Source organism: Platalea leucorodia (genome assembly GCF_965183815.1).
Source record: "Platalea leucorodia genome assembly, chromosome: 22".
Classification (NCBI taxonomy): Eukaryota; Metazoa; Chordata; class Aves; order Pelecaniformes; family Threskiornithidae; genus Platalea; species Platalea leucorodia.
The window spans coordinates 1,640,012-1,653,117 of NC_138844.1; the positions used below are offsets into that span (position 1 = coordinate 1,640,012).

Consider the following 13,106-nt stretch of genomic DNA (forward strand, 5'->3'; position numbering starts at 1 on the left):
AGCTAGTTCTGCACAGTGCTTGCTCACCATCAAGGCCGTCTCTCTTTCTCACTCTGCACCCCCCACAGCAGAGGCTAGGGGTGGGCAAGCACCGGGGAGGGGACACCACCAGGACAGCTGACCTGAATTGACCACAAGGCTATTGCATGCCACATAACATCACGCTCAGCAATAAAATCTTGCGCAGTCTTTCCGAAGGAGCAGCTCTTGGGAGAATGCATGGGCATGAGTCTGCTGCTGCTAGGTGGTGGGTGATTGCCTTTGCACCACTTGGTTTTCTCCCTTCTTTCCCCTTCCCCTCTTAGACTGGCCTGATCTCAGCCCGAGGGTATTTCGCTTTCTTGCTCTTCCAATTCTCCCCCCATCCAAATGGGACAACGGATTGAGAGAGCTGCTGCGGGGTGCTTAGTACTAGTCAGGGGCAGCACACCACACAGGCCCACGGGCAGCGCATGCCCTCCTTGCCCTGCTCCTTCCCTCTCTGTGCCCAGGCTTTCCTGGGAATGTTTCTGCAGAGAGGGGAGCAGGGAGAGACCCGCGCCAGGAAGAGAGGCAGCGGGTGTGGGCTGAGTGTCTCAAAGGGCTGTCCAAGAGCTCTCCAAAGCAGTGCGCAGACCAGCAGCAAAGGCTGCGGAGAGACTTGCCGCCGACAAAGGGGAGCAGCTGAACTGCTGCAGGACACAGCCGCGCGAGATGATACTTCTCCACCCAGAGCCCTGATCAGAAGCTGCCTTGGTAGTAACCAGCCCTGTCTCCCCACGAATCCTTCGGCCCCTGACAAGCAGGGCCACGAAAGGTGCTTTTGCGGCAACCCCATCAAAACAGGTGCGACTCCCAGCACTCTTCCCGCACACCAAGGACTGTCATCAACATCCTGGGCTATATGAGCAGGCGTGCAGACAGCAGAGTGATGGGAGTGGTGATCGCCCTCTGCTCAGCACTCACCTGACGCCATCTAGAACACTGTTTCGCGTTTTGGGCTCTAATGCAAGAAAGACCTTGACTGAATGGAGGGAGTTCAGCGGAGGGTGGGCTGGATGGTGAGGGGGCTGGAGCACTTGGTTGGGGAGGAGAGGCTGAGGGCACAGGGCTCGCTGAGCACGGAGAAGAGAAGGCTTTGGTGGGAGACCTAAAATCATCTCTGCAGTAGCTATGGTCATTCAACTGCCTCGGGTCACTCTGTCCAGCCCCAGAGAGGCACAGAAGTTCAGAAAGCAGATGGTCACACTGAGCATGGCTAAGCATATTCGAAGCAAGCCTGTGTTAACAATCACGGCAGAACCACCTCTAATGACCTCCTCCCAGACCCACCCCTGAGCAACATCTCTCTTCCTGGGCACCTTGGCAAAGTGTCTGCAGGGGAAAGGACGAGGCAAAGGCATGGGCTGGCATGCAGCAGAACTTTAATGAGGCAAGAGGGAAATGAGGTCAAGACGGGTGCAGGTCCCCGTGCAGGGAGCACCAGGGGCATATATGAATCGGCGCCCCATGGCTGTGGCAGAGGTCCCGCCAGGTCTCCATCTGCCTGCCCCAGAGACAGAGCAGGGCCAGCAGTTCTGCCCTAGGCTGGCTTTGTGGGGCTCACAGCCCACGGGAGCGCAACAGAACAAGGACACAGGAGGGAAAGGAGAGAGCGGAAGAGGGGAAAGGCAGGCATGGGCCGTGCTTTCGGAGAGCCCAGGCTGGCCCCGTCCTTTTGCAAGGGGTGCTGGCGTTGCTCAGTTCCTCAGAAAACAAGTCGATGCTCTGTCCCCAGTCCGGTACCATCTTGTGGGTCCCTGGGGGCCTTCCCCAGGGCCATCGCCAGCAGCTTTAGCAGGGGAGGCAACTCCTGCCACAGTAGCGGCTGCCGAAGCCCGAGAGGCCAAAGCCCCCGGAGGAGATGGGCACTCCCTGAGAGCTGAGGATGCTGCCAACGGCAGCGGAGGTGGAGGATCCCACGGCGGTGCTCTGCGGGAAGGAGCTGAGGATGGGTCCAGGCAGGGTCACCACCACGGGGGAGGGCTGGATGACGACGGTGGAGTCCTGGCACTGCCTGACACAGGGCTCATTGCAGCTGTTGGCCAGCGGGGTGGGGCCGCAGGGCTGGCAGGGCAGGCACGGGTTGTAGCAGGACATGTCTTGGGGCTGGAGGTGCGCCTGGGAGAGAGAGGGCAGGGGGAATGAGAGGAGGAGGGGTGGCTGAAGAGCAGCCTATCCCCCCAGCACAAGGCCGCCCCTTTCCGTCAGCCCAAAAGAGCTTCACCAAAAGTGAGTAAGCCCAGGGAGGTCTTCACCTAGCGCATAGCTCAGGAGATACCTCAGCCAAGCATCAGCCTCTCTGCATGTCCCACCTTCTGCTCCCTTCCCTCTCCCATGGCAAGCAGCCTCAGGACCCAGCAGAAGGAGGAGCAGGCTGAGGAGGAGGAAGAAGAGAAAGGGCTCCAAACTCACCTTCTTCCCAGGGAGGTGGAGGCAAGAAGAGTGGATGAGAGAGTGAGGAGAAGGGCCCGCTTTTATACTGCTCCTGCACCGCCCCAGGCCCACAGTCACTGCACGCGGGCAGTAATTTTCCAACAGACTCACCTCCCAAGCAAAATATGCTACCTAATGGCACAGGTTGTGTTTTGGTTTCCATCAACACCGTCATTTCATTTCCTCATTTCTGCCATGACCAGTAGGCCAGGGACGCTCTTTTGAAGTATTGGGATGAGAGGCCCAAGGATTTCCTGAGCAGCATCATGGGTGTACAGGCAGAAGATGTGCCCGCAAGTGCTGGAGGTGTCTGTGCAGATGGAAGACATGGGTCTGGAGAAATCTGGTGAGGTTGTTTTCCAACGCCTGTGCAGGAAGGTGGGCATGTCTTCCCACCAATGCAGTGCTCTCCTGGGTGCCCAGAGGCTTCTGCGAATGAGGACATGCTGCATCCTTCCCCCTCCCTGCCTGCCTCCTTGCTTGCTCCAGCAGTCCCTGAGCACTGCCTGGCAGCGTCCTGAAAGGCAGGTGGGCTGCGCTACTGGTTTCAAACGCCTGCGCCCAAGGAAAGCTTCTCCTTCTGGGAAGACTTTTGCTGGTTTCTTTGGCAAAGGCGTCCCCTCTCGTGGCAGTCTCTGGGGGTCCCCAAGCAGTGCAATCAGCAGGCTTGTGGAAGGAGACCATTGCCCTCCCCAAAACCCTGGTTCCTCAGCAAGCCCTGTGGAGTTGGGTTCCTCCCCTCTCACTACCAGAGGGGTGTGCTGGGGGTCGGGACAGCGCCTTGTTCCTCCCACTCTCCTCACCCCACCATGTGTTTTGTTCACACGCTTTGGACCCTGACCTGCATGATACATAATGGCCTGGCCTGGAGCTGTGTACTCGACTACAGCCCAGTGCTCAGAGCTCATTTTCCTGAGGCAGGGAGGGAACAGCCCTGGCCGGAGGGGAATTCAGCTGTGCGTGGGACACGGGCCTGCAGACAACACGCACTCCTGGCTTGGCCTCACGCCAAAAGGCTGACACATGGCCATTCCGAAATTAGAGTGTGACTCGCCATGGGGAGGGAGAGTCTGTCCCAGGAAGCTTGCCTACTGAAGGCATTGCCTTGCCCTCCTGGGCCGTGTCCCAGCTGCCTCCATGTCTGCAGGGCAGGGAAGTGCATTGCCTCCTTGATGTAGTCTGAGAGCTGGTTTTGTAGCCAGGGCCCTTGTGAGCACATCCCCTGCCTGAGCATCCTCAGGCACGTGGCACTGCAGGGTCCCGCCAGCCCTCGCTGCTCAGGGAGTTGGGGCAAGTTTCCTTGCCTCTCCAATGGTGCTGGGTTGTGCTCCTGGCTGAGGAGGCCTTTGGGGCATGGGAAAGAAGGCATGCTGAAGCACTACTGCCAGGAGAAGATGTATCGCCTGAGACCTGGGGATGATTCCCAGACAGTGGGGAGGTGTTTTTTGCAACTCTTTCTTTCCCTCCACGGAGTATTCAAGAGAGCTCCTCACCACAGCCTGGTCTCTTTGGCTAGGAAGGTGAGGTCTTTGAGACTCCTTTGGCCCAGTCCTCCAGCACATCTAAGTCGCCCTTTACAGCAGCCCTGCCTTGCAGTGCATCAGCTGGCTTGTACGGGTTGACTTGACTCAGGCAGTCCTTGATTTGAAGCCCGCCCACTGCTGGGAGGCCTCCCCCTCCTTCCTTCAACTCTTTCAGAGGGCACAGCGGCCTGGGAGCCCTTGTAGGTGAATACTGAGAGCGAGAAGGCATTGACTCCCCCCAACCTGCTCTCTGTCCACTCTTCAGGAAATCAGCTACCCACGTCAGCAGCGGGCCCACAGGTTCCTCTGTCAATCTTTGGCTGCTGCCAACTGGCTACTGCTGGAAAAGACAACAAAAATTGTTTCTCCAAATGCATTAGCAGCAAAAGGAGAGCTAAGGAGAATCTCCATCCTTTATTGGATGCGGGGGGAAGCCTAGTGACAGAGGAGAAGGAAAAGACTGAGGTACTTAATGCCTTCTTTGCCTCAGTCTTTAATAGTCAGACCAGTTGTGCTCGGGGTACCCAGCCCCCTGAGCTAGAAGATAGGGACAGGGAGCAGAATGAAGCCCCCGTAATCCCCAGGGAAATGGTTAGTGACCTGCTACACCACTTAGACACGGACAAGTCTATGGGGCCGGATGGGATCCAGCCAGACGTACTGAGGGAGCTGGCGGAGGTGCTCACCAGGCCACTTTCCATCGTCTATCAGCAGTCCTGGCTAACCAGGGAGGTCCCAGTTTAGGTTGGATATTAGGAAAAGGTTCTTCACCCAGAGGGTGGGGGAGCACTGGAGCAGTGCTGGGGAAGGCTCTGGAGCAGATCATCCTGAGTGCCTTCACGCGGCACGTACAGGACAACTGGGGATCAGGCCCAGTCAGCATGGGTTTATGAAAGGCAGGTCCTGCTTGACTGACCTGACCTCCTTCAATGATGAGGTGACCCGCTTAGTGGATGAGGGAAAGGCTGTGGATGTCTATCTGGACTTTAGTAAGGTCTTTGACACTGTTTCCTGTGGCATCGTCCTGGAGAAACTGGGTATTCATGGCTTGGATACTCTTCGTATCCAGTGAAAAACTGTCTGGATGGCCAGGCCCAAAAACTTGTGGTGAATGGAGCCAAATCCAGTTGGCGGCCAGTCACAAGTGCTGCTCCCCAGGGCTCAGTATGGGGCCAGTTCTGTTTACTGTCTTTATCAAGGATCTGGAGGAGGCGATTGAGTGCACCCTCAGTCAGTTTGCAGATGACACCAAGTTGGGCGGGCGTGTTGATCTGCTGGAGGGTAGAAAGTCTCGACAGAGGGACCTGGCCAGGCTGGATCGATGGGCCGAGGCCAGCTGTATGAGGTTCAACAAGGCAAAGTGCTGGGTCCTGCACTTGGGTCACAACAAGCCCATGCAACGCTACAGGCTTGGGGAAGAATGTCTGGAGAGCTGCCTGGCGGAAAAGGAGCTGGGGGTGTTGGTCGACAGCCGGCTGAATATGAGCCGGCAGTGTGCCCAGGTGGCCCAGAAGGCCAAGGGCATCCTGGCTTGCGTCAGAAATAGTGTGGCCAGCAGGACTGGGGACGTGATCATCCCCTTGTACTTGGCACTGGTGAGGCTGCACCTCGAGTACTGGGTTCAGTGTTGGGCCCTCACTACAGGAAGGACATTGAGGTGCTGGAGCGTGGCCAGAGAAGGGCAACGAAGCTGGTGAAGGGTGTAGAGCACAAGTCTTAGGAGGAGCAGCTGAGGGAGCTGGGGTTGTTTAGCCTGGAGAAAAGGAGGCTGAGGGGAGATGTTATCGCTCTCTACAACTGCCTGAAAGGAGGTTGCAGCGAGGTGGGGGGTCGGTCTCTTCTCCCCAGTAACAAGCTATAGGACGAGAGGAAATGGCCTCAAGTTGCGCCAGGGCAGGTTTAGGTTGGACGTTAGGAAAAAGTTCTTCACTGAAAGGGTAGTCAGGCACTGGCACAGGCTGCCCAGGGCAGTGGTTGAGTCCTCATCCCTGGAGGTATTTCAAAGATGGGTAGATATAGTGCTAAGGGACATGGTTTAGTGGTGGACTTGGCAGTGCTAGGTTAACGGTTGGACTCGATGATCTTAAAGGTCTTTTTCAACCTAAACGATTCTAGGATTCTATGATTCTGTGTTGCTCTTGATGGTTGTTGCCTGTTGCTCTTCATGCCCCTTGCAAGACTCAATGCAGGCTGAGTTGGCTTTCCTAACAGCATCCCAACATGCCTAGGAATTATTTCCAAATTCCTCCTTTGCAGCTCGTTCCTCCTTCCACCTCCAGGATGCTGCCTTTTGACATTGCTTCCCCACCTTGAGTCCCACCTTAGGCAAAGGTGATCTGCTGAGACATTGAATTTGTTTTCCTGAGTATCGGGCTGGACCCTTCTTGCTCTTGGACCATGAGGTGCCTAAGGCGCTGCCAGCTTTTCTGAGCTCCTTTGCCCTTCACAGCTGCCTCCATGGCATTCTACCTACCAGCTGCCTGACTAGGCCCAATTTGGCATGCCAAAGGGCAGGGCAGGGCAGGGGCGATGGGTGAGGAGCAGCCTGTCACCCCACCGCGAGGGAGAAAAACCATGAGCTGGAGACAAGAGCTAGAGGCATTTTAGGGAGGCTCACGGGCTTCACCTTCCCCTCAGCCCAAAACAGCCCTGCCAAGAGCATTCAAGCTCATCGAGGTCCCCGTCTAGCCCATCGCCCACTTCAGCCAAGCATCAGCCTCTCTCCATGCCACACCTTCTCTTCCCTTCCCTCTCCCATCATAGGTAGCCCCACGACCCAGTGTAGGACAAACGGCAGGTACACACTGAGAAAACCCAAAGGAAAACGCAGAGGAGGAAGAGAAAGGGCTTCAGACTCACCTTCTTCCCAAGGAGATGGAGGTGAGAAGAGTGGATGAGAGAGTGAGGAGAAGGGCCCGCTTTTATACTGCTCCTGCACCGCCCCAGGCCCACAGTCACTGCACGCGGGCAGTAATTTTCCAACAGACTCACCTCCCAAGCAAAATAGCCTACCTAGTGCCACAGGTTGTGGTTTGGTTTCCATCGGTGCTGCCATTTCATTTCCTCATTGCTGACATGCTTGGTGTGCCATGCAGGCTCCTTTCATGTGCTGGGATGAGAGGCCCAAGGATACCCCGGGCAGGGTCATGTCTAACTGCTGGACAGGTCCACCTGGCATTGAATCAGGCAAAGCATGTGGAGGGCAACAAGAAGGTCTTCTTCCACGTAGGTCAGCAGCAAAAGCAAGCCTTGGTCAAAGGCAGCCCCAACCCTGAAGGGGGCAGCTTCCCTGGGGACAGGGCTTACAGCAAAGGTGGAGGTAACTCCAAGGTTTCCTTGCCTTGGTCTTGCTCTGGCAGGGTTTGCCGTCAAGAGATCGCTCTCCTGACATTCCTAGGAATATCTGGACCAGGAAAGACCTGCAGCAGTGGAGGATCGGGTCTGGGAGCATTTAAACCGATTGGACTGCCATGACTGCAAGCGACCTGCTGGGAGGCACCCGAGGGAGTCGGTTGGTGTCACTACAAGGTCGCTCTCAAGTCCCTTTGAAAGTCACAGCAGTCAGGGAATGCATCTGAGGACTGGAGGGAAGCCAGTGAGACTCTTACCAATGGGTAAAAGAGCTGACGGGAGGGAGTCAAGAACGTAGAGCCAGACTCTTCCGAGTCCTATCCAGTGAAGGAACAAGAGGTAACGGGCACATATTGAAATAGGGGAAATTCCAGGAAAACAGAAGAAACCACATTGTTAGTGTGAGCATGGTCAAGCACCGGCTGGGGGTGCCCGGATAAATTGTGGCTTCTCCATCCTTGTAGATATTCAGAGCTTGACAGGACTTGGCCCTAAGAACCTTCCAAAGGCTGACCGTGCTTTGAGCAGGGGCGGTTGGACTAGACGATCTCCAGAGGTCCCTTCCAACCTCAAGGATCCTGTGATTCTGTCATGGGCAAAAGAGAGGTGATGCACAGCTGCCACTGACAAGGATAAATTGCTTAGGAACATTGGAATCAAGGGCAGCCTTGGCTGTCACACCTGAGAAGCAGCGGAGTTCACGATGTGAACACAGGAAGGAAAGCCAGTAGCAGAGTGCTGTCCCTGGCTTTCAGGCATGCCAAATTGGGCCTAGTCAGGCAGCTGGTAGGTAGAATGCCATGGAGGCAGCTGTGAAGGGCAAAGGAGCTCAGAAAAGCTGGCAGCGCCTTAGGCACCTCATGGTCCAAGAGCAAGAAGGGTCCAGCCCGATACTCAGGAAAACAAATTCAATGTCTCAGCAGATCACCTTTGCCTAAGGTGGGACTCAAGGTGGGGAAGCAATGTCAAAAGGCAGCATCCTGGAGGTGGAAGGAGGAACGAGCTGCAAAGGAGGAATTTGGAAATAATTCCTAGGCATGTTGGGATGCTGTTAGGAAAGCCAACTCAGCCTGCATTGAGTCTTGCAAGGGGCATGAAGAGCAACAGGCAACAACCATCAAGAGCAACACAGAATCATAGAATCCTAGAATCGTTTAGGTTGAAAAAGACCTTTAAGATCATCGAGTCCAACCGTTAACCTAGCACTGCCAAGTCCACCACTAAACCATGTCCCTTAGCACTATATCTACCCATCTTTGAAATACCTCCAGGGATGAGGACTCAACCACTGCCCTGGGCAGCCTGTGCCAGTGCCTGACTACCCTTTCAGTGAAGAACTTTTTCCTAACGTCCAACCTAAACCTGCCCTGGCACAACTTGAGGCCATTTCCTCTCGTCCTATAGCTTGTTACTGGGGAGAAGAGACCGACCCCCCACCTCGCTGCAACCTCCTTTCAGGCAGTTGTAGAGAGCGATAACATCTCCCCTCAGCCTCCTTTTCTCCAGGCTAAACAACCCCAGCTCCCTCAGCTGCTCCTCCTAAGACTTGTGCTCTACACCCTTCACCAGCTTCGTTGCCCTTCTCTGGCCACGCTCCAGCACCTCAATGTCCTTCCTGTAGTGAGGGCCCAACACTGAACCCAGTACTCGAGGTGCAGCCTCACCAGTGCCAAGTACAAGGGGATGATCACGTCCCCAGTCCTGCTGGCCACACTATTTCTGACGCAAGCCAGGATGCCCTTGGCCTTCTGGGCCACCTGGGCACACTGCCGGCTCATATTCAGCCGGCTGTCGACCAACACCCCCAGCTCCTTTTCCGCCAGGCAGCTCTCCAGACATTCTTCCCCAAGCCTGTAGCGTTGCATGGGCTTGTTGTGACCCAAGTGCAGGACCCAGCACTTTGCCTTGTTGAACCTCATACAGCTGGCCTCGGCCCATCGATCCAGCCTGGCCAGGTCCCTCTGTCGAGACTTTCTACCCTCCAGCAGATCAACACGCCCGCCCAACTTGGTGTCATCTGCAAACTGACTGAGGGTGCACTCAATCGCCTCCTCCAGATCCTTGATAAAGACAGTAAACAGAACTGGCCCCATACTGAGCCCTGGGGAGCAGCACTTGTGACTGGCCGCCAACTGGATTTGGCTCCATTCACCACAAGTTTTTGGGCCTGGCCATCCAGACAGTTTTTCACTGGATACGAAGAGTATCCAAGCCATGAATACCCAGTTTCTCCAGGACAATGCCACAGGAAACAGTGTCAAAGACCTTACTAAAGTCCAGATAGACATCCACAGCCTTTCCCTCATCCACTAAGCGGGTCACCTCATCATTGAAGGAGGTCAGGTCAGTCAAGCAGGACCTGCCTTTCATAAACCCATGCTGACTGGGCCTGATCCCCAGTTGTCCTGTACGTGCCGCGTGAAGGCACTCAGGATGATCTGCTCCAGAGCCTTCCCCAGCACTGCTCCAGTGCTCCCCCACCCTCTGGGTGAAGAACCTTTTCCTAATATCCAACCTAAACTGGGACCTCCCTGGTTAGCCAGGACTGCTGATAGACGATGGAAAGTGGCCTGGTGAGCACCTCCGCCAGCTCCCTCAGTACGTCTGGCTGGATCCCATCCGGCCCCATAGACTTGTCCGTGTCTAAGTGGTGTAGCAGGTCACTAACCATTTCCCTGGGGATTACGGGGGCTTCATTCTGCTCCCTGTCCCTATCTTCTAGCTCAGGGGGCTGGGTACCCCGAGCACAACTGGTCTGACTATTAAAGACTGAGGCAAAGAAGGCATTAAGTACCTCAGTCTTTTCCTTCTCCTCTGTCACTAGGCTTCCCCCCGCATCCAATAAAGGATGGAGATTCTCCTTAGCTCTCCTTTTGCTGCTAATGCATTTGGAGAAACAATTTTTGTTGTCTTTTCCAGCAGTAGCCAGTTGGCAGCAGCCAAAGATTGACAGAGGAACCTGTGGGCCCGCTGCTGACGTGGGTAGCTGATTTCCTGAAGAGTGGACAGAGAGCAGGTTGGGGGGAGTCAATGCCTTCTCGCTCTCAGTATTCACCTACAAGGGCTCCCAGGCCGCTGTGCCCTCTGAAAGAGTTGAAGGAAGGAGGGGGAGGCCTCCCAGCAGTGGGCGGGCTTCAAATCAAGGACTGCCTGAGTCAAGTCAACCCGTACAAGCCAGCTGATGCACTGCAAGGCAGGGCTGCTGTAAAGGGCGACTTAGATGTGCTGGAGGACTGGGCCAAAGGAGTCTCAAAGACCTCACCTTCCTAGCCAAAGAGACCAGGCTGTGGTGAGGAGCTCTCTTGAATACTCCGTGGAGGGAAAGAAAGAGTTGCAAAAAACACCTCCCCACTGTCTGGGAATCATCCCCAGGTCTCAGGCGATACATCTTCTCCTGGCAGTAGTGCTTCAGCATGCCTTCTTTCCCATGCCCCAAAGGCCTCCTCAGCCAGGAGCACAACCCAGCACCATTGGAGAGGCAAGGAAACTTGCCCCAACTCCCTGAGCAGCGAGGGCTGGCGGGACCCTGCAGTGCCACGTGCCTGAGGATGCTCAGGCAGGGGATGTGCTCACAAGGGCCCTGGCTACAAAACCAGCTCTCAGACTACATCAAGGAGGCAATGCACTTCCCTGCCCTGCAGACATGGAGGCAGCTGGGACACGGCCCAGGAGGGCAAGGCAATGCCTTCAGTAGGCAAGCTTCCTGGGACAGACTCTCCCTCCCCATGGCGAGTCACACTCTAATTTCGGAATGGCCATGCGTCAGCCTTTTGGCGTGAGGCCAAGCCAGGAGTGCGTGTTGTCTGCAGGCCCGTGTCCCATGCACAGCTGAATTCCCCTCCGGCCAGGGCTGTTCCCTCCCTGCCTCAGGAAAATGAGCTCTGAGCACTGGGCTGTAGTCGAGTACACAGCTCCAGGCCAGGCCATTACGTATCATGCAGGTCAGGGTCCAAAGCGTGTGAACAAAACACATGGTGGGGTGAGGAGAGTGGGAGGAACAAGGCGCTGTCCCGACCCCCAGCACACCCTTCTGGTAGTGAGAGGGGAGGAACCCAACTCCACAGGGCTTGCTGAGGAACCAGGGTTTTGGGGAGGGCAATGGTCTCCTTCCACAAGCCTGCTGATTGCACTGCTTGGGGACCCCCAGAGACTGCCACGAGAGGGGACGCCTTTGCCAAAGAAACCAGCAAAAGTCTTCCCAGAAGGAGAAGCTTTCCTTGGGCGCAGGCGTTTGAAACCAGTAGCGCAGCCCACCTGCCTTTCAGGACGCTGCCAGGCAGTGCTCAGGGACTGCTGGAGCAAGCAAGGAGGCAGGCAGGGAGGGGGAAGGATGCAGCATGTCCTCATTCGCAGAAGCCTCTGGGCACCCAGGAGAGCACTGCATTGGTGGGAAGACATGCCCACCTTCCTGCACAGGCGTTGGAAAACAACCTCACCAGATTTCTCCAGACCCATGTCTTCCATCTGCACAGACACCTCCAGCACTTGCGGGCACATCTTCTGCCTGTACACCCATGATGCTGCTCAGGAAATCCTTGGGCCTCTCATCCCAATACTTCAAAAGAGCGTCCCTGGCCTACTGGTCATGGCAGAAATGAGGAAATGAAATGACGGTGTTGATGGAAACCAAAACACAACCTGTGCCATTAGGTAGCATATTTTGCTTGGGAGGTGAGTCTGTTGGAAAATTAGTGCCCGCGTGCAGTGACTGTGGGCCTGGGGCGGTGCAGGAGCAGTATAAAAGCGGGCCCTTCGCCTCACTCTCTCATCCACTCTTCTTGCCTCCACCTCCCTGGGAAGAAGGTGAGTTTGGAGCCCTTTCTCTTCTTCCTCCTCCTCAGCCTGCTCCTCCTTCTGCTGGGTCCTGAGGCTGCTTGCCATGGGAGAGGGAAGGGAGCAGAAGGTGGGACATGCAGAGAGGCTGATGCTTGGCTGAGGTATCTCCTGAGCTATGCGCTAGGTGAAGACCTCCCTGGGCTTAGTCACTTTTGGTGAAGCTCTTTTGCGCTGACGGAAAGGGGCGGCCTTGGGCTGGGGGGATAGGCTGCTCTTCAGCCACCCCTCCTCCTCTCATTCCCCCTGCCCTCTCTCTCCCAGGCGCACCTCCAGCCCCAAGACATGTCCTGCTACAACCCGTGCCTGCCCTGCCAGCCCTGCGGCCCCACCCCGCTGGCCAACAGCTGCAATGAGCCCTGTGTCAGGCAGTGCCAGGACTCCACCGTCGTCATCCAGCCCTCCCCCGTGGTGGTGACCCTGCCCGGACCCATCCTCAGCTCCTTCCCGCAGAGCACCGCCGTGGGATCCTCCACCTCCGCTGCCGTTGGCAGCATCCTCAGCTCTCAGGGAGTGCCCATCTCCTCCGGGGGCTTTGGCCTCTCGGGCTTCGGCAGCCGCTACTGTGGCAGCCGGTGCCTCCCCTGCTAAAGCTGCTGCCTGCACTGAGGCCTCCACTCGGATCGACCTCGTTTCCCCCTTTTCACTCATTAAACTGCTGCTGCATCCCAGCCTGCGCTTCTCTCTCATCCTTTCCCCTAAAGATGCTCTCCCATGATGCCCACGCAGAGACATGTTCCTCAGGGCTGGTTCTGGGAGGGGCGTGTTGGGGATGATTTTGCACTGATTGTCAACCCAGGCTTGCAGTCAGCATGTTTAGTTGCGCACCGGGTGATCCTCTAGTTTCTAAAATTGTCTGCCTTTCTGCATCGCGGTGGAATTACCCGACATCGTTCAGTCACTACCATCCACTTTGTTGTGCACACCTCTTCTTTTTCCTTGGAA

The 13,106-nt window shown here is 56.2% G+C and overlaps 2 protein-coding genes across 2 annotated transcripts; one reads left to right on the plus strand and one right to left on the minus strand.

Moving 5' to 3' along the window:
• Positions 1 to 1,812: 1,812 nt before the first annotated feature.
• Positions 1,813 to 2,118, minus strand: LOC309599850 (feather keratin 1-like; the record flags this gene model as incomplete). The annotated part of the gene is made up of 1 exon (XM_082331706.1): positions 1,813 to 2,118. The coding sequence occupies one exon, from the start codon at positions 2,116 to 2,118 to the stop codon at positions 1,813 to 1,815; it is 306 nt and encodes a 101-aa protein (XP_082187832.1).
• A 10,328-nt stretch (positions 2,119 to 12,446) lies between these two features.
• Positions 12,447 to 12,752, plus strand: LOC309599816 (feather keratin Cos1-2-like; the record flags this gene model as incomplete). The annotated part of the gene is made up of 1 exon (XM_082331648.1): positions 12,447 to 12,752. One exon carries the CDS (start codon positions 12,447 to 12,449, stop codon positions 12,750 to 12,752), a length of 306 nt encoding a protein of 101 aa, XP_082187774.1.
• Positions 12,753 to 13,106: the final 354 nt, after the last annotated feature.